The sequence below is a fragment of the Vulpes lagopus genome, chromosome 11, assembly GCF_018345385.1.
Source record: "Vulpes lagopus strain Blue_001 chromosome 11, ASM1834538v1, whole genome shotgun sequence".
Lineage (NCBI taxonomy): Eukaryota > Metazoa > Chordata > Mammalia > Carnivora > Canidae > Vulpes > Vulpes lagopus.
Window position 1 is genome coordinate 56,069,084 of NC_054834.1, and position 21,491 is coordinate 56,090,574.

Genomic DNA, 21,491 nt, shown 5'->3' on the forward strand with positions numbered 1-21,491 from the left:
ACATACCTTTTCTTTTCTAGGATGCCTCTGAGGTTTGGATTCATGAATCCAATGTAGGAATGCTTTTTTTTTTTTTTTTAAGATTTTATTTATTTATTCATGAGAAACAGAGAGAGAGAGAGAGAGAGGGAGAGAGAGAGAGAGGCAGAGACACAGGCAGAGGTGGAAGCAGGCTCCATGCAGGGAGCCCGACGTGGGACTTGATCCTGGGTCTCCAGGATCATGCCCTGGGCTGAAGGCAGCACAAAACCGCTGACCCACCCGGGCTGCCCATGGAATGCTCTTTTATATCAAGGGTTGGGGAACTCTAGCCCATGGGCTAAAATTCAGCCAGCTGCCTATTTTCATAAATAGTTTTATTGGAACACACCAACGCCCACTTATTTATCATCTGTGGCTGCTTTTGTCATTGCTACAGAGACCATATGGCTGTAGAGCCAAAAATATTTAGGATCTGGCCCTTTACACAAAATGTTTACTTATTTTTGCTCTAGATTAGTGCTTTTCAATTGTTCCATCCTGCCACCCAGTAAAGAATGGTTCTCTCAGAGATGAGGAGTTGATATCTTGACAAACCTTGACCAACTGCTTGGGAAGGTCTACCCTAGATCACTTGGGGCAGGACTCGGCCTGGGATATACTTGGGATACCACTCTCTGATAGCCCAGTCTTCTTTTTTGAGACCCCTGGGGACGAATGCATGACCTAAACCTTGGTTCTGTGCATTCTATGTTTAGAAATCCATGTGGAGTTCAATCTTGGCCAAGGCCAGGGTTATTTCTCCTGTTCATGGGTGATCTCTTGGGCATCTTGACTTTCTGTGGAAACTATTCATGTAGCATCAATTAGCACATGGTTCCAAAATGAGACTAAGAGAAGCATAAAAGAAGTTACCATCACTGGTGGGGCCAGTCTGAGCCAGTGGGATTCAAAACTAATGACCAGCCTACCTGTGCAAGGGCTATTGAGTGCCCCTGAATATGTGGTCAGAACCTGTTTCAGCTGTCACAGTCACTCATCCTTTTCCCTCAAATGGCACCCTAGTGAGAGAAACTAATGTCCATCTTCTGAACTGACATCCAGGGGGCCCATGGTACTAACTGGTGTCCATGACTTCACTTCTGTATTTCAGCCACACAAGCTATCATCCTATTTTGAGGTCCCCTCACTATACTCTTCCTTTTTCTCATTTTAGGATAGCACAAATTCACTCCAGAAGCCATGAGATGTGACTGTTCACTCTTCGTAATGCCACAGAGACCAGACATGGGTTAAGAAATATTCACACCAATAGAAAGAATGAAACTGCAAGTTTATTTGAAAGTATAAAAATTAAAAAAAAAAAAAAACAAAAACCCAAACCAAAACCTAACCAAAACACAAAAAGCAACCACACAAACCTTCCAGTTTACATCAACTTTGAACATCGCACACTATTTGTCAACCACTTTGTAGCATTTTTTTAAACAAGTCAATTTCAGAGTAGGGAGTTGAGTCAAGGGATAAGCCATAGGTTACTGTGATGTGAATTTTAACTCTAAAATAAAAAGAACTTGCTGGTCTCATTTGAGAAAAAAGAGCAGCGATGGTTTTCTGCTTGGTGTAGATTTAGGCAATGTCTAAAAAAAATATCCTGGATGGAATGAGTTAAAAAAATATTGCTGGCCACTTATTTGCCATCTAGAGTAGGGAGATTAAAAAAAAAAAAAAAAACAGGAAAAAAATCCCTGCAGCTTTGGTGTCCTATTTATATATTTTTTAAGAAGATTCATTAAAAAAATCACATCTATAATAAAAATGTCCCTGTGTTTATTTAAAAAAAAAAACATTAATAGGCTTTCTTATCTACTAAGACCATTTGTTTTTCCTAAGATGCCTGGAAGCAGAAAAGCGAGTGAGATTAATTCACTGCACAATTAATTAAAATTAGAATCCCTTCCTCTAAACAACTTCCAAAATACCAGAAAGAAGCACGGGCCCATCAAAGGGAGAAAAAATAAAGCCATTCTGACTCACAGGAGATGAAATGCTCAGCCAGGGTTCCTAACACACTCTGGCTGCCATCAAAAGTTCTTTCTTTATTGGATTACTCGGAAAATAACTCAAGTGTTATTTAAAAAAATGAAAGACGCAACTAGGCTCCTTTTTTTTTAACTTAAAAAAGAAAGAAAGAAATCACCAAGTGGCTAGCTTTCCTCTAACACAGTTTGGATTGGATTGAAAAAAAAAAAAAAAGTCAGAGAATAGGATCTCTAAATGCCACGTCGTCCCCCCACTCCTGCAGGCTTCATTAAAATGTGCATCACGGAGGTGGCTGAAAATTTCTTCTACTGTGGAAAGAAGTCCTGAAGGGGTGAGAGCTGCCTGGACTGGTCCCACCTGGTTCCAGTTTTGCGCCCCCATGGGTCAAGCGTGGTTTCTTGCCAACTAACGCCCACGCTTCCACCCACTATTTCTCCAGGGAGTGGGCCCCGTGGCAGGCTGGCCACAGAGGAAGAGGAAAGCTAGCATAAACACAGAGACTGAACCGAGGGAGAAAGGCATCCCTCTTTCTGCATCCTTCAAGAACTCGATAAATAATAACTCAAAGTGCAACAATGCACACACGCCTGGTACACGGGTCAGCCGGGAGTGTGACTTCGTATCAAGGCTTAGCGGGACAAAGGTGTGATCTCTGTTTGCATCTCTCTTTGGACCTCACTAAGGGAAAAACAAACAGACAGACAGCTTTCCTATACATATAAATAATCCCTTAACTAGAAGGGAAAAAACAAACACACTGTTTCAAATGCATTTCTAAGAGATTTAAAAAAAAAAAAAAAAGTCCGAATGGCAAATCTTGACTCCAAATTGTCTACTGTCCACGTCTTTTAGAGGAGGAACTATGGCAAGTCAGAAGAAGCCTGACCCTGACTCTAACCCTAACCCTAACCCTAACCCTAAATCAGGGTGCTGGTTTCTGGGCCCTGGGAAGGGGAGTGTGTGCAGCACAGGGAGCCAGGAGCTCTGGTGGGAGGTACTGAATATGGTTCTCGGGTGTGTCAGAAACCACAGTGGCCTCAGGTCCAAATGCACAGGTAAAACGACTTCTGGGTGTTATGGTCACGTAGGAAGCGAGTGTGGAAGGCTGTAGGAGTGGGCAAGACAGGCCGGGTGTGGACCAGACCCGATTTTTGGCCAATTCAATTTGGGTCCTCACCCCTTGGCTCTGGGCAGGTCACAGCTGGGGGAAAGGGCTGCAGTGACAGTCCAGAAGCCAGGGAAGGACTGGGGACCGAAGCAGACCCAGGCATTTTAGGAGCTGAGTACGCATATTAATCTATGGCAGGGGCTCCCTGCCTACTTTGGGATGAGGCTGATGCCAGACGCTGCCGGAGAAAACGCACAGTGAGGATTCCTGGGCAAGCTTTTAAAGCCCGAATCCGGCCAGAGTCGGGGGTTTCAGAGTCGGTCAGAGAACCACACCGGCACTGCCGATGGCTGAAGGGTGTACGTCAGGGCCGACATGTCCTCGGGCCGCCGCCTCCAGTGCACGAGGGCGGCCTGCAGGACAGCGCGGGCAGAGTGTGGCGCTCACCTGCATTCGTGCCAGGGCGGCCAGCCTGAGGGCCTCCTGGGCGATCATCGGCCCAAACCCCAAAGGAGCTGTGAGGTAGCGGCCCCCCGGGAGTGCGGTCCAGCGTCTCCTGCCCTTCGGAACATGCGACACGACGCAGAAGCACCGCGTTGTCCCCCACCTGCAATCTAGGGCTGCCTGTTCGGAGGGACGCCGCCAGTAGCAGAGGGGCGAGGTGACGAGTGAGGTCGTGATCCTGGGCCCCGATGGACGAGTGGCCGCCCAGCAGAGCTGCACCGTGTATCAAGTCACCCCGAGGCCGGAGAAACGCCAGGCCTCCCTCTAAAGACTATCCCTGAAATCTGGGGCGGGGAGGGGGCGGGCAGGGGAAAGGAGGGACGCTGACACCCCACATCCCTCCTGGAGGCGCCCCGAGGGGCTTCCCACGAGCGGGCGTTGTCAGGATGGTAACAGTCGGAGCAGATGAGCCCACGTGGACTCTGGAAGCGCCGGGTTCATACGCGGGCAGCGGCCTGGCCAGGCTCGGGGTCCCGGGGGCCCGCGGCACCGTCAGGGGGCCCGCTGTCGTCGGCGCTCAGCAGGCTGCTGGCCGCCTGGGAGCCGGCGCTGTCGGCGCTGCCGGAGCGCGAGCGGTAGGGGGGCAGGTCGCCTTGGTTCAGGGACTCGGTGTCCGAGGAGTAGGGAGGCGGAGGGAGGTCGTACCAGGCGGGTCTGCAAAGGGAGAGGCGGGGGCGGCGGGGGGCCGGGGGTCAGGAGCCCAGGCCCTGTCTGCGGCTTGCTGCTGCCCACCCCGCAGGACGGCCATCCGAGGTCTCGGGGGACCCCTGCAGCAGGACCGAGGGACCGGAAAACGGTTGGTGTACGGTGCTGCCGCGTGCCTGATGGCAGTGACCTGTGGGGGGCTTTGGGGGGCCCGGGCAGAGGCTGCCCCACTCCAGCGAGGGGCCCTGGGGCCTAGGGGGCCCCCACTGTTTGGGATCAACCACTGGCAGGCTCCCGGCAAGCCTTGGGATCCAGGTGTGGGCACATACTCTGCTTTCCCCATCAATAACCTCCCTCCCCCCACCTCTGCTACCCAGCACACACACCTTTGGTCCAGTAGGGCCTCTGAGTAGGACGGCGGGGAGCCCACTTCCGATGCATTCTGCTCGGCCTGGCTGGCCACATACTGGATGCCGTTGTTGACATTGTAGGTGACGTTGCAGTGGTGGGGGTGGTCCAGGACCACCAGGCGGGAGAGCAGCACGGGATGCTGCAGCCGGTGCACAGGCAGCGTCATGAGGTTGTTCCTCTTCCGCTGGTGGTGCAAGACCAGTGCCAGCAGGGCCACCACCAGCACGAAGATGACAGAGCTGCCGATGATGGCGTAGGTGATGCTGGGGTAGTACACGAGCTGGTTCTCTGACGTCACAAACACCTGCCCGCTGCCAGGTTCTGAGAAACCCCAGAGGGGAGACAGAAGGAGAGAGGTTAGCATTTTGGTTTACTCTTCCGCTCAAGTCCGTCCCAGGGAATGGATGCAAATGTTTGTAACGACATAATTCGCAACAGCAGCAGCCAGAAAGTGGGAACCACACCAATGTCCAGGGACTGGTGAAGGGATAAGTAAAATGTGGGAAAGCCACACCTTGGAATATTATTTGGCCATCAAAAGTACTGATATGTGGTATAACATGGATGAACCTCAAAAAACATTACGCCATGCCAAATAAGCCAAACACAAAAGGCCAAGTACTGTAGGATTCCATTTATATGAAATGTTCAGGAAAGGCAAATTTATAAAGACAGAAAATGGATTAATGGTTGCAGAAGGCTGGAAATTTGCTAGAAACTCACCAGAAGTTTGTAATATAACATCTGAGGAATACCGGTCAGTGCGTCCGGGTTCCTCATGTCTGCAGAGTGTTTATTTTTACACCAGGCCTTATGCCAGGCTTTCCAGATTGAGAGCCAGCACAGCACAGCATAAGCTACCATCACGGCCTCTGGAGCCAGACTACGTTCCAATCCCAGCTTCTGTGCCTTCTGGAACTTACTATGTGCCCCTTGTAAAGTGGCAACGTCTCCATGCTGTGACTTCCTCATCAATAAAACAGAGATAGTAACAGTGCCCAGCTGACTGGGCTGTCGTGAGCATGAAATCAGCGAATGGTGATGGGGCACTCAGGACAAGAGCAGACACACGGTGCCATGTGGTATGTGCTCAAAACAGGCAAACATGTGCTTTATACCCTCTGCTTGCCTCACAGCAACTCCAGGAATTAGGTGCTGTCACTGCCTTCTTTTTAAAATGAGGAAAGTGAATCTCAGAGAGTCTAGGCCCCCTGATGAGGGTCACAGGGTTAGGAGGTAAAGAGCCATGCGTGATTTGAGCCCAGTGGTCTGACATCAGAGGCTTGTCCCTCACACTGTGTGTCCTGCACCCTCTAACCGACCCGCTAGCTAACCTGCAAGCACCCCCCTAAGACCTTCAGGCAAAAGTCTGGGACCCATCTTACCCCCTTAGGTTGCCAACACCCTCCTCTCCAAGTGTACTAATAAGCCATGCTCCCAATACTCAGGTGAAGGGCTTCCCAGTCAGTGGGACACACCTGGCAACCAAGACACGGCCCAGGCTGGCCCAGGAAACCAGCTCGGTCCCTCCTCAGAGAGCCAGGGACCTCCCACCTCTGCAGAAGAACCACAACCACCCACTGTCGTGGCCCAGTTGGAAGAATAAACACAGCCCAAGTGAGCAAATCTGGTGGCCACTTCCTGGGCCTGTTTGAGGCCCCTCCCTCTGAAGCTGTGAGGTTTCAGTGGGTATACAGGAAAAATGCAGATGTGAAGTAGCAGCAGCCGTAGCAACCGCCGTCTGCTCGGGCCCCGTGTCCTGCAGCTGGGCGAAGCTTCACTGATCCCTCGTTTATAGACGTGCACCTGTCCCGTTCATCACAGTATCCCCAGGACGCAGGATGGGGCCTGACACAGAGTGGGCACTCAACACATGCCTTCAACTCAGTGCGAAAAATACCTGTGTGTTCGCACACCTCAGTAAGGCAGGTCCTATTATTATTTTATCAGTCCTACTTCCCAGACAGGAAATGGACTCAGAGGTGAATTAACTTGCCTAAGTTCACATAAGATGCAAGTAGAGGAGCGAGGCTTCAAACCCACGTATTTGTCCATCAGAAAAACCATGCGCTGGGAAACTGGCGATCTCTCCTTTCCTGATCGAAACATCTCTCAACTCTCAAAACAACCCCAATCGCAGACAAAGGAAGAGCCTTCCCCCTCAAGCTCCAGGCCTCATGTTCATTCCCTTTCCAGCCACACTCAAACAGGGGCAAGAAGCTTCGATGCTCTTGTAGGCCACTGCTTCCGATGATGACAGAAAGGTCCTAGACCAAATGCAGAGCATGCTGCAGACCTTTGGCGGGGGGGGGGGGGGGGGGGGGGGGTGGCGGAGGGAGGCAGGCAGGTTTGGGACTCTTCGGGAGACAGTGAGCTGTGGCACTCTGGGGTGCTGCTGGAGTCGTGTCTGCTTTCAATGCAGTGGACTAAAAACTGGATGGGAGCACGCATGCACGTGTGTGTGTGTTCTGCTTCAGAGCTCAGGCTTAAAATAAAACATCCTCTTTATTTTGTGGTCTCCAGCACAGAGTCGAGGGGTCGAGTCCTGGGGCCATCATTTCTAGCTGCTGCCCAAGCAAGTGGCTGCGCTCCTGGGAGCCTCAGGCCCTCTAAGTTTAGAATGGGGGCGGCAGCGGCAGGTGAATCACGGTAGCCAAGTCCTGGATTCCTGGGTTATAGGGTAAAATACTATGCCTGGCCAAGGTTTGCCCTCAGTTAGGGCCAGGTTTTCTCACTTTTTATTTTTATATAAAAATTTTATTTATTTATTCCCGAGAGACACAGACAGAGAGGCAGAGAGACACAGGCAGAGGGAGAAGGAGGCTCCATGAAGGGAGCCCGACGTGGGACTCGATCCCGGGTCTCCAGGATCACGCTCTGGGCAGAAGGCAGATGCTCAACTGCTGAGCCACCCAGGTGTCTCTCTTCTTGCTTCTTCATTGTGGTAAAATATATACATAGCTTACAACATTTCCCATTCTCCCCATTTTTAAGGGTCCAGTGGCATGAAGTACATTCACGTTCACCGCCACCCGTCTCTAGAACTTTCCATCATCCCAAACTGGCTAATGCTAATTCTGAGTGCTCGTGTTCTTTTCCCTTATCCTCCCCAACTTCTCTGGACCAGAGGCAGAGGCGGGGAGAGAGTCCCCTTGGTGAGGGCACAGAATGGAGAAGGGAGTAGGGACTGAGTGCATTTCTTTTTAGAGAGATGTGTCTCCTAACAAATGAAAAGCCGGTGGAACCGCCTTCAGGAAACAAACAGGTCCAGAGATTTTAAGACACTGACTTCCGTGCAACCACTCGAAGTTTTAAGCGTGCAAGAGGGAGTGCTTTAAAATGAATGGGATATGAAATGATTGCAAATCTTAACGATCTCATTTACGTCTCCGAAAGCAGGCTCTCTCCAGATCTGCCCACTTTGGCAGGCGAGAAGCGGCAATCACATTTACACGAGAAATTATGATGTTCCATAATTCAGTGGAGCCTGGTCTCGTTCTTGCTCTGTATGTAAAATGTCATCTTGTATTAATTCATTAACTAGATTCACTTTTCTTAAGAGCTTAATGAGCCCGCTGGCCAAATTACTAATATCAGAGTTGCCTGGGACCTGAGTTCTAAGTGCATAATCCACGGATAATGAAGTTTCCATTTATTCTGGCCGCCCCTCAAGCTGATGCCCTCACGCTCCACTGTCAGACGGCCGGGATTCCTGTCCCGCTGCTGCCGCTTCCACGGCACTAATTGCAGGCGATCTGGTTACCGCCCAGAGACCAGTGCGCTCTCAAAACCGCCAGGAGCTCCCGCTGCTGCCTGTGGGAGAGCAGGCCACGCTGTCCTGACTCCAGGCTGTCCTCTGCCTCAGACCCATCGCAGATTTGCAGTGATCACAACAGTTTTCCTGCAGATGCCAGTCAAGGGTCCCGAGGACGAGCGCCTTTTTCTAACTCACAGGCATGGGCTGGCCTGACGGAGGCCCAAGGGCAGCTGATGCTGGAGACCTGGTGTTCCTTGGCTTCTAAAATAGTCCTTCCTCCAGAAGCAAATCACATTTCCTGTAAGATACAGTTTCTCACCTATCACACTGGCAAAGGCAAAGCTGGAGTTCCCACTATGCCCCCTGGGTCTTGGGAAAATAGGTGTAAATTATTCACGCACGGCTGGTGCGGGGGGGGCGGGGGGTGAACCGGTACAACTCAGGGTGGTGGGATACACATCAAAATAAGAACGTACGTGTCCTCTGGCCCGGCCATCCCGCTCTCAAGATTCTATTTAATAGACAGACTCACACAGACGAGAAATCACTTTTTAATATTAGTATGAACTGAGGCACCACTTGTAATAGCACACAGATCAGAAGCGACCTGAACATCTATCTACCTACCAGCTGCGGCTGGCCCGAACTAACCATGGCGCATCCATACAATACCACACCTGTTTACAAAATTAGGGCAGCTCTGTATATACTTGTGCGGAAAATCTGAAAGATACCTTGATCCGTGAGAAGCAGCAAGGTTCATCAGAGAAGGCATGCACTATTTCTAGGCAAACACACAGAACTGGTAACGCCGGTAGCTCACAAGGTGGAGAATGGAGGTGAAGGGAGATGTGTTGACTCCTTCCTACGTTCCACTCCTTGTCGTGTGTTGTCCCTTCTAAAACCATGCCTACTGTCCACCACCTGTGGTACGGCCTAGCCTGAATGGGATGTGTCAGTTTGTTTTCGTTCTGCCTTCCCCTGTAACGAGAGGACCTCTCGGGGTCTCACTCCCTTGAGAACCCCCACTGGCTCACACTTCCCAAGGATGGCACCAATGCCTCCCACCTCACCTCTGGAGTCCTGTTCTGGAATGTTAACTGCCCATTCCAAATGACTCCTTACCACTCCTCTGGAAAGTAAACTCCGCTGTGCCTTTTAAAGCCTATTTTACTCCAGATTACATATCTTAAAAAGTCAGTTTAGGGGGCGCCTGGGTGGCTCAGCAGCTGAGTGCCTGCCTTTGGCTCAGGGCGTGACCCTGGGGTCCTGGGATTGAGCCCTGCACTGAGCTCCCCGCAGGGAGCCTGCTTCTCCCTCTGCCTGTGTCTCTGCCTCTGTGTGTCTCTCATGAATAAATAAATAAAATCTTAAAAAAAATAAAATAAAAAGCCAGATTGACTGAAGTATATGTAATTGACACGCAATCCAATGCCCCCTTTTAAAAATATGTGGTTAGAGGAGTTTCATAGAACGAACCAGCTGCATAACTGCGACCACACACGAGACCTGAACCTTTCCAGCCGTCCCTCTGCATCCCTCCCCAGAAGGTCTCCGGGGCTCCTTTGCAGTCCATTCACCGCCCCTGGAAAACACTCTTCTGTTTTCTGTCCAGACAGATTCACTTTTTCCAGCAAGGCTTGTCACTGGAATCATACAGGACGTAGCCTGTAGCATCTGCTTCCTCTGCTTTGCATGATGCTTCTGAGGTTCACCCATGCTTCTGGGTATCAGCACCGCCTTCCTCAGAATGCGGAGTCGTGTTCCGTTGCATGCAGGGATCACAGTTCATGTTGACGGAGGGAACCAGGTTGTTTCCAGTTTCTGGAGTGTAGGTCTGTGCACGGATGTACATTTTCCTATTTCCTGGGTTTACACCTTAAGGGTGAGGCTGCTAGATCGCAGGGCAGGGGTATGTTTAACTTTATAAGAACCTCTGCCCCTGTTTCTTCAAGGTGGCCCCAGCATCCTGCCTCCCCCCAGACCTCTGCACCCTCACCAGTGCTGCAGGGGGCTGGTCTTCACCTGCAGCCCTCCTAGCAGGTGTGAAGCGGTGGCTCGCTGGTTTTACGTTGCATTTCCCGGGGGCTAATGATGTCGAGCCTCTGTTCACGTGCTGATATGCCACCTGGAGATCTTCTTTGCTTAAGTGTCCTTCTCTCTCTTTTTTTTTTAAAAAAACACTTTATTTATTTATCCATGAGAGACACAGAGGCAGAGATACAGGCAGAGGGAGAAGCAGGCTCCTTGCGGGGAGCTCGATGAAGAACCCCGGGGTCACACCCTGAGCCGAAGGCAGATGCTCAACCCCTGAGCCACCCAGGTGCCCCTGCTGAAGTGTCTCTTCAAATCTCTTGCCCATTTTAAAATCTGGCGGGTTGACTACCTAGTGAGCAGCGAGGATCCTTTGTACGTTCAAGGATACGAGCCCTTCTCCAGAAATGCTCTTTGTAAGTATTTTCTTCCCAGTTGGTGGCTTGTCTCTTCCTCTACTTCACAGAGTCTTTTTGAAGGTGAGTGTTAAAAAAAAATTTTTTTATGAAGTCTATTGTATTCATGATCTCTCTTACGTCCTGTTTTTTGTACTCTATCCAAGAAACCTTTGCCTAGTAGCAGCTTCACAGCTTTAGTTCCTACGTTTACTTCTCGGATCCACCTGCAAATTAATTTTTGTTTATGGTACGAAGTGAAGTTTAATGTTCTCTGCCCCTCTCCCTTTGGATAATCAATTGTTCCAGCACCATTTGTTTTCTGAAAGCCTATGCTTTCCTATTGAATTACCTTAGCACTGAAAATCAATTGAGTATACAAGTCTGGGTCTATTTCTAGATTCTCTATTGTTTGATTGAACCATATACCAATCTTCATGTGTATACGTGTGTTGGTAACGGGGCTTTACAGTAAGTCTCAAAATAAGGTGTTGTGAGTCCTGTATGCTTTTGTTATTTTTCCCCAACTGAACTTTATTTCTGATTATGAAAATTCATTAAGAGTGTTTGTGGAGGGGATAAAAAAATTCATTAAGGGGCACCTGGGTGGCTCAGTGGTTGAGTGTCTCCCTTCGGCTCAGGTCATGATCTCAGGATCCTGGGATCGAGTCCCGCATAGGGCTCCCCGCAGGGAGCCTGCTTCTCCCTCTGCCTGTGTCTCTGCCTCTCTCTCAGGGTCTCTCATGAATAAATAAATAAAAATTTTAAAAATCCATTAAACTTAAATGCAAAATAGAAATGTTCATTGCCCTCCCTCCTCCAAGCCTACTAGAACGGAGTCTAGTGTAGACTTCTGGCCAGCTTTTTCCGTCAAGGGCTGGGTAGCAGATATTTCATGCTCCATGGCACACAGCTTCAGTCACGACCACTCAGCTTCACACTGTCATACCAAGTCAGCTGCAGACGAGCTCCACCGGGGAAAGAGGACGGCTGTGTCCCAATGCAATTTCATTTACATAAACAGGCAGCAGCTTGGCTCACTGGCCGTAGTTTCTTGATCTGCAGGGTGTACCCTTCAAAACTATTCTCTACGTGTGTCCACACACACAAGTACTTTTGTTCCCGCCGTGCAGATATTTCCGCGCACGGACATCTCTCCCCACCTGCCCACACCTTTGTTAACGAGTAGCAGTGTCAGATCCCAGTCTATAGATGCATCACAACTACGACTAACACCCTGCGGAGGTCCACGGAGGTGGCTTCCTGGTCTTTGCTGTTGTTGTTGCTGTTACCAGCCACGCTCCAGCAACACACAGGTAGACCAAGCAGACCGTGAGAGCCACGAGGGTGGGACCAGGCTCACTTTCTCGAACATTCTACCGTTGGTGCTCAACACAGCTGTTGAATATATTAGGACAGACTCCCAGATGCCGGTCATTCCCTCAGTCATCTGTTCTCCTGGGTCTGAGCATTTGGGTTGTCTTGATCTCTCTCCTTTACTCCATCCACACAGAGCCAGCACGTGTGGTCCATTTCTGCCGTGTGGTGTTTCTCCAGCCTCTGCTTCTGGGCTCCATCTGTGCAGCCACATCCACACCCAGGCCAGGAAGACAAACTGCCTCGTGGGGCTCTTTCCATCTTCAGCCTCCTGTTTGTGTCACCGTGTGATTCTTGTAAAATTCAATTCTCAAACCAAGAACCCTCAATGGCTCACATAGCCCTTGTCAGCCAGGCATTCAGACTCCGCAGGGTCCCCTGCCTCGGGTTCCCAGCACCAACCCTCGGAGGTATGGGGAAAAGTCCAGGGCCGGGCAGAGAAACACTATTTGCCTGTGACCTGTACCCTACTCCTGATTCAAACTAAATAAGAACATTAATAATACCAACCACCACCACCATTCATATTTGCTTTGGACTTGGAAACACAGTAATAATAATATCATCACGATGACAGCAGTTCTTGCCCTATTGGCAGCATCTTCTGTGTTGTATTATATTCACTCTTATAATCCTTTACACCATCTACTGCAAGTTCGATGGCGTCCCCCCCGAAAGATATGTCCATTTGGAATCTCCGACTCTATTTAGACTAAGGGTCTCTGCAGATAAAACTAAGGGAGAGCTCTCAAAATGAGACCATCTTGAAATGAGTGGGCTTTCCATCCGATGATGAGTGTCCTGAGAGAGAGAAAAGGAGAAGACACAACGCAGACGAGGGAGTAGGCTGTGTGAAGTGGAGGCACAGACGGAAGTCGTGCAGCCCAAGCCAAGGACTGTCCACAATGGTAGGCAGCCGCCAGGAGCCAGGAGAGACGCACGGATGGATTCCCCTCAGAGCCCCCACCAAGGGCCAGCCCCGCCAGGGCTCTGATCTGGGGCCTCTGGCCCCCAGAACAGCGAGCAAATACCTTTCTAGTGTTTTAAGCCATCCAGCCTGTGTAGTTTGTAATGGCGTGTATGCCAGCCTATGAAGTGGACCATGTTACAGAAGAGGAAATGGGAACCCAGGCAGATGAAATAACTGGACCACGTGGTCCAATGCCTCAGTTATTTATTTTTTTTAAAGATTTTATTTATTTATTCATGAGACACACAGAGAGAGGGAGGCAGAGACACAGGCAGAGGGAGAAGCAGGCTCCATGCAGGGAGCCCGATGTGGGACTCGATCCCGGGACTCTAGGGTCACGGCCTGGGCCGACGGCTGAGTCACCCAGGCATCCCTGGAAGCCGAATTGTTTAGATATAATTCTCGGCTCTGTCACTTATGAGCTGTGTGACCTAGATCAGGTTACTTTACCTCTCTGTGCCCTCATCTGTGAAACAGGATAACAGTATAACCCACCTCATAGGTTGATTATGGATAAAAAGAGAAAATACATTTAAAAAGTTTAGAACAGGGTCTGGAACACAGTAAACCCTCAACAAACCCTAGTTATTTATTTTATTTATTTTTTTTAAGGGAAGGAAGGGGGAGGGGTAGAGGGAGAGAGAGAGCCTTAAACAGGTTCCGCCACCAGCACAGAGGCCGACGTGGGCTCCATCTCACAACCCTGACACCACGACCTGCGCTGAAATCAAGAGCTGGATGCTTAACCGACTGAGCCACCCGGGCGCCCCTACAGAGCCTAGCTGTGACCTACGGCTGCGGTATGGGACTTCTGAGTGGCTTTCAGAGACATGTTCATGGGGGTACATGGCTACTTCCCCAACCTCGGTGCTGAGATGGACAGGATACCCGTCATATTCCCGAACAGCACCTTCCCCACGTTCTGGAAGCTGGCTTGCTACACAGCAGATGGGGCACCCCTGGCCCTACGGTGCGGAGGAAGCTCTGTGGCTGCAGCTGCCCACTCACGAGGCCGACGCTGAGGAGTGAACGCCTCAGCACCCCCCCCCCCCCCGGCTGCGCAGAGCAGCTCCCATCGGGGTTCAGCAGCTGCTGAGCCTCTTGATACCCGCCACCTGCGCTGGGCAGGAGCTGGCCCTGTCCAGGGTACAGGAAGCGCAGGCGGCCTGGGTGAGCGGGTGCACCCGGGCCCCTGCGGGATCAGCCGGCTGCTGGCATGCCCGCCTGGGAACGCTGACTGCCCAGGAACTGCTGAGCGGGCGCCCTTGGAGCTGCCGAGTGCAAAACCTTCCTGAATAATTTAGGAGAAAAGGCTGATAAGAGAAGCCTTACGAGAGGAGCTCCCAAGAAGAAGCTTTACTGACACGACCTCATTCACCCTTCCTGGAGGTTCCAGAAAGTCTCAGCAAGACCACTCGGGCCCTCGCACCCCAGAAGGAAGGCAGTTTCATGCACGCTGGGCTCTGGGGCTCCTGTCCCACTGCTCCCAGTGCTGGTGGGACAAGGACTCCTCAAAGTGGGGCGCAAGGCACAGCTGATCCCAGGGAGCACCCCGCATACCAGCCCCCGGCCTGTCCTGGTCCCGCACCCTCCCCTCGGCCACCCCTGTCCCCACCTTGGGGGCCTCTGCCCCACCCCCACGGGAGCACATTCATTGATATCCACTTATTCGGCCTACACTGCGGGTTGGCCGTGTGCTCAGTGCTGGGGACTCCAGAACCCAAACAGCCAACCCTGGGGGAGCGCACTGCATGGAGGGACCCTGGAAACCCCGTCTCTCAGGCATCCTCAGATTACCTCTACTGCCTAGGGCCCATTCTCTCTAGCACTGAAGCTTCCAGAAACTGTCATTGTAAACCAAAAGCATCCCCTATGCACTCTGACTTTCTTGTTTACCCATCCCATGGGGGCCACAGCACCTTGACAGGTCCCTATTCCAAGCATACCTCGTGTCCTCACTGAACTGAAAAAGTTTAATTTAAATGGCAGACTGGCAAATGGCTGAGTCACAAGAGAACCATGGAAACCCCACTGTACCATTGCCATGGCAACTCAAGTTTCTAAAATTAACTAGAAGAAGGGTGATGGGAAAATCCACACCGCCCGCCGGCCCCACATCGGGTGGACCACAGCAGGAGCTGTCCTGGCTGGAGCCCGAGGGAAACCAGGGGACGGGGCCCATCTGCCAGGAGGGAGGGAGCTAGGGACATGAGGACCGTCCAGAGGCAGGAGACAAGCACCCGAAGATCAGATGGAAAATGAGAGGGAGGGGAGTGGAGTCCGACATGAGAGGTTGTAAAACTGAGGACAGAAGGAAGCGGACGTCTTCGTGAGAATTCTCTGCTGCTCTGATTGATTCCAAGAGACCAAGGGGGTCCTGTCTTGATCCTCTGTGTCCCTCACTCATGCCTTCTCCTGGGCAGAGGGCAGGGAAGCAGCCCTGAAAGGCCCTGCCTCTTCGGCAGGTGTCCTGAGACAGCCAGCTGCCGCCGGCGGCCCTTGATTCACAAGCTGCTCCTGGCCAAGGCGGGCGTGTGTTGGCTCGGAGGAAACCGCCTGTGATCCCAGAGCTCTATGAAGCCCGCTAGGAACTGCCGCTCGCCCCCAGAGCTTGATCTCGGCCTCTGATGCGGAAGGTGCCAGTGAGAAGCCGGGGAGCTCGGTGCTCAAGAAACAGGCACAGGGCAGTTACAGAACTGGCTGGAGAATAAGGAACTTAATTGGCTGTTTAAGGCTGAAAAGGGCTTTTTTTTTTTTTTTTTTTTTAAGGAGCTTAGATTGCTACCCAAACTCAGTGATGAGGATAATTGGAGCGAGGGCCCGGGTGGCCTTTTGAGGACTCCGTTCAATCGTGTCACGGCTAGCAAAAATGTCAGCAGAAGAGCACAGTGCAAGGAAGGCGGGGCGGCGGGGGACAGTCCTTTGGTGCCTCCTCTACTGACGACCACAGAGAGCAAAAGCTGCCTGAGCCAGCAGGCGGGTGCGGGAGCCTTGGTGATGAGTCAGGAACCGGGATCGCTGTTCTCATCATTCTAACCGTCAAGGGAAGACTCCGGGGTACTCAGCCTCCTGTGTGCACAGTGGCTTCAGGCAACCTGGGCTCCCCCATTTGACACCGAGGCTGCTCCTGCCCGCCAGTGCCCACCAGTGCCCATCAGTGCTTGCCAGTGCCTGCCAGCGCTTGCGTCCAGCAGAAGCACAGGCCTCCTGGCGTCTGCTGAATGGGGCCGGCTGCACAGAATCGCCCTTCCTACTGTTTACTGTGTCTCTTCACACGGAGTGTTTGGCGGGAGCTGCAAAATCCATGCTTAGCAGAGATTCTTAGGACTCGGCGGTCAACTGGGTTCTGGTCTAAGAAGGCTCAGCGAGCTCCAGTACCCGGGTTGGCAGAGCCTGCAGCGTCAGCAGCCCCAGCCGAGTCCTGCCACGCTAGCTCCAGTCTGGGAGGCCGCGCACTCCTACACAAATAGCACTGCAGGGGGAGGGTGACCTGAAAAGCCAGGGAGACGGGGAGCCAACCTCGGGCACGCCACTGTTGCTGCAAACCAATCTCATTAGTGGCCGCTGAGAAAACAACCATCAGGTATCCAATACGATCCCCCAAGGGCCCCCCCAGCCTCCCTGGAGCTGGACGTCCTGGCGGGTTCCTGCCAAGTCCGGTGCCAGATGCTGGGACAAGTTACCGTGGATCCCCACATGAACTTCTGAGTGGCCTCCCAAGGTCCAACTTTGCTCCGCTCGCTCCCCTCCATTCTCCACGCTGCGTTCAGCGAACTTTTGAGGAAGCACGTAAGAGGGCTGCTTTGCACTCAAAATCCGTCTTTCTAACGATGGCCTAGGGAGGCCTCTCTGATCTGGCCCTTGACTCTTCTACAGCCTGACTGGAGCCCCTTGCCTTCCAGCACCCCATGCTCTCGCTCGGGCATCAGCGAAGGCTGGCCTGCTGGCTGTTCTTACAAATCACGGGCTCCTGGAACACAGCCACGGCCGTTCTTTTAAGCAGAGTCTCCGTCTGCTCTTGTGCTACTGTGGCTGACGAGAGGCTCTAGGGCACACGGAGCCCCAAATACTGACCGTCTGGCCCCCACGGGTCTAATCTTGATTCCTTGAGCAGACCGACAGGTAACGAGCCGTGAGCTGAGAGGTATACCGGCCGCTTTCACCCAGGGTACAGTCTCTTTTGGAATATGCAAAAGGTAGTGACTGTGAGAAGGTGCTAGAACTGCACAGGAAGTTAACCGAGAAATCAGGAAGAAATCAAGCATCCCCCTTCCTGCAAGGCCTCCCCGAGCTCTTGCTTTTTGTAGCCTGTGGAAGCCAGTGACTGAGATTTCCCATTGGCAGTGGCAGACGTGGCGTTAATCTAGGATACAAAATGCCTGAACGGTCAGGTCGGCTGCTCTCTGGGGCCACCACCGCCCTGTGTGGCTGGCCAATCCCGGCTGACCCTGCAATCCTGTCTCCTGAGCCGTGCTGGGCCGTCGCACAGTTACGCTTCCTGAAATGAAGGCCTGGTGGAGGTTTTACCGTTCCCCAAGATAAGGCGAGGGAGGATCCATTCTAACACCAGAGGGCCTCCTGGGCACCGGGTCAAGGCACCTGGCTGTTCCAGAAGACAGGAGTAACTGCAGGGTTTGAGGCCGTGGAGGATTCAAAGTTACCTGCTGGATTCTTTAAAGAGGAAACAATCACCAAGTTCCCCCAAGGCCACTTTCAAATCCATGTATCCCTGTCAAAAGCTCTCCAGACACCGAACACAGGTCAGAGAGCTCAGGCAAGCATTTTTAAACCCTAATGGGGCTGTGTTAAAACCAGCCAGGGAAGAAGTCAAAGCCTTCTGGCACTGACAGAGGAGCCAAGCTGCCTCCTCGGGGAGAGAAGTAAGAGGACGTGACGTGATCAATCCCGTGGACGTGATCAATCCCACGGCGGGCCAACGGCGGAGCGACTTGCTTATTCATTAACCCTTTATTGAGCATCCACTGGGGCACAGCCAGGGTGCCAGGGGATCCTGGGTCACCACGATGGGCTTAGGGTTCCCAGAGAATGGATAGGGCGCCTACGGAACCTCAGAGCTCCCACGGCCGCTTAGATTATTTTTTTAATGTATTTTTTGAATAGTCAATTGATGCCTGGTTCAAAACTTAGAAGGTCAGAAAGGATCTGCAGAGAAAAATACAACTGTTTCCTTATCGGTCTCTCAGCCACCAGAGTGCCCTCCCCAGAGGCAACCACTGGTACCATTTTATTTTCATGTGAGCTTCCAGAACTAGTCCAGGCATATATTAGCAAATACCTAGTACTTCCAGTACACATCTTAAATATCTATTAATTTTAGTTAAAAAAAATTTTTTTTTACCTCAACCACACCAACACACCACATTTTTAAAAACCAAGTATTATTTCATCTATTTAATAAATACCCATATAGCACTGCGATAGGCCAGGCTCTCCTTATGAAAAAAAAAAATACAAAAAAACTTCTGATTTTGAGGTAGGTTCAGATTTACAGGCAAGTTTCAGAAATAGTACAGAGCCACACCCAGCTTTCTCCAACATGACCACAGAGTGACAGTCCAAACTAAGAGGTCCCCCTATTTAGAACGATTATATTCACTACGTTCCAGGATTTTCTCAGACTTCCCCAGTTCTCCACTAATGTTCTCCTTCTGTCCTACCACCCAATCCAGGAGCCTGCAGAGCATCTGTGTCTTCTCAGCTATGACAGCTTGGTCTTCCTTGACCCTGACACTTGGGAAGAGACCGAGCAGTTATTCTGGAGACTGTCCCTCCGTGTGGGCTTTTCTGATGTAGCTTCACGATCAAAGAGAAGACGTGAAGGCGTGTTCCCGGGGAAGACTGTCACCGAGGTGCTGCGCCCTGCTCGGTGTGTCCCACCAGAGGACGGCCACGGCGTGCCCACGGCTGGTGTTCACCATGGTCATCTGGTCAACCGAAGGTGCCACCTGCCGACAATCTTCACCGTCCAGTCTCAGCTTTTCCTTTTGGAGTTCACACCATCTTGGAGGAGAGCCTTTGAGACAATGCAACGATCCTGCACTTGCTTAGACTTCAGACGTCCCCCCATCAGACGTCTGATGAATACTGAGTGTTCATCAGAGATCTTGTCCACAGCGATGACGACAGTGCTGTTCTCATGGTGCTTCTCAAGTTTCCTCATACCTTCTCCATTCACCACCTGGAATTTGTCTATAAGGACGATCCGCCCCTGCCTCCCATTTATTTATTTATTTGGTTATTTATTTATGTCAGAGAGACTCATGAATATTTATTTTACTCCCCAAGCTATGATCCAATACTATCATTATTTGATTTGTGACACAGGTTGTGTCCACTTTTGGCCATGGGGAGTTTTTCCAGGCTGGCGCAGCTCCTGCCACTGCTCAACGCACCCCCATGATTCTGTATGTTTACTTGTTTACTTTCTGGCATTAAAATACTTCAGACTCTGGTATTTCCTGGCCTTGGACCTGGAATCAACTCTAAAACTCTCCACTAGTAGTAGCTGCGTGGTGTGCTACCTGAAGAGACGTGCCACTGGTTACTTAACCAGAACTTACGACGGGCACTTAGGGTCTCCTTCCAATCTTTTCCCATTATCATCTTTTACAACCAAAAAAATCCTCGTGAATGGGTCAGGTTGCAGTTCAGTCACTGTTAAACTAAAACCCAAAGTCTTCAAAAGGCTTGGAGGCCCTCTCTGACCTCAGGTCCTTTCACTTCCCCCCTTCCCACCCAATGTGTTGGGCAACCCCGAAGATGGCCCCTTTGATTTTTTACCCCTGTGGGGACCCTTTCCAGTGAGGTAGGCCAGAATTATATTCTTACCTCTAACAGAATATGGGAGAGATTACAAGCTGTCACTTCTAATACCAGGCTCTAGAAAGCCTGTGGCTTGTTTTGTCTTGAGTGCTTGTTCTCTCTCCCTCCCTTGCCTGCTGAGGGCCCGGGTGAGAGCTATGCTGCAGGGAAGTCCACCTGACAGGGACCTGAGGAAGGCCTCCACCTGCCAGCCGGCGAGGAGCTGAGGCCCTCATCCCAGCAGCCCACCAGGAACCAAATCCTGCTAAGAGAGTGAGCCTGGCCGCTGACCCTCCCTGCGTTGAGCCTTCAGATGGGACCACAGTGCCAGCTGAGAGCATCACTGTGCGCTCTAAAGGGACATGGAGCAAGAGCTACGTGTGTCCAAAGGGTAAAGTCAATTCGTGCCTTAGGAGAGCTGAAAGCAGAGGGCAGTCCCACTAGTCACACGGCTCTATGGGTAAAGGGTTCTAGATGCCCTTCCTTCTTAGGACTGTCGCTCTCTTGGCCTACGATGTCCTTCCCAACATGACCTCCTGTCCACATCACTGGCCTTCAAGACTCAGATGGCCACTATTTTCTCCCTGACTTCTCGCCCACCCCCCAGCCCTCCAACCAGAAATAACTTCTCTGTGACAACCTCCCACGGCCCCTCACCTGATCCACCTTGTGGCGCTTATTCCCTGCCTTGCTACAGAGTTACTGGTACAGCCAGCTTCCTACAAAGAAAACCCTACATCTCTCGAGTGTTAGATTCCCATTTCAGTCATGTTGATAAAGTGTTCCTCTCGCTTCCAAGCACTAAGTTCAGGCTTACATACCTATATCAGGTGCTTCATAATATCCGTAGAACCAGTAAGTGATAATAAGCCTTAAATTATGGGTTTACAATCCACTTACAGTCACAATGCTCACCACACACAGTATTAGCCATTATAAGCATTATTATCACCGCTCAGTATTTCATAAATGAATGTTCTCTTCTCTCACAAGGATTTAGTTCTCTGGATTCCCCCACGGTTTTCCTCCTCCAATCTCAGAACTTTCAAGTTGAAAGGAAGTAAGAGATAATTCCTGGGCATAAGTTGAGGGCTGCGGGCTTACTTCTGCTGTTTTTATGTATCAGGTGTCCCTCTGGTGATGCCTTCGCCCGGAGCAACCAGGAGACACTGGTGTCAATACCAACCTCGAGTCCTTAGTGGAGACTCAGGGCAGAAGCTTCCAGGCAGAAGCCAACAAAATGCCTGTCAATTAATAGTCTCCTCATCATTTCTGAGAGTTTGCTGGCCACCCTATCATCCCAGCGAAGCTTTCTTGCAATAGTATCTATGTCCAATTGCACTAATTAAACACATGGATGAAGGAGATAAAGGAAAACTCAGCTAATTGTTATTTTTTTGTTGGCTCCAGAGGAGGAGAACTCATCATCAGTCATGATTACAGACT

At 51.1% G+C, this 21,491-nt stretch overlaps 1 protein-coding gene across 2 annotated transcripts in view; it reads right to left on the minus strand.

Annotated features, from left to right (window-relative positions):
* Positions 1–1,293: 1,293 nt before the first annotated feature.
* Positions 1,294–21,491, minus strand: part of LDLRAD3 (low density lipoprotein receptor class A domain containing 3) — a 228,793-nt gene continuing 208,595 nt past the window's right edge. For both annotated transcript variants that reach the window (XM_041773225.1, XM_041773226.1), the window contains 2 exons: positions 4,666–5,011; positions 1,294–4,288 (listed from right to left, as the gene is read on the minus strand). In XM_041773225.1, the coding sequence (XP_041629159.1) occupies positions 4,072–4,288; positions 4,666–5,011 (563 nt within the window). In that variant the 3' untranslated portion in view covers positions 1,294–4,071. The remainder of the gene's footprint in view (positions 4,289–4,665; positions 5,012–21,491) is intronic.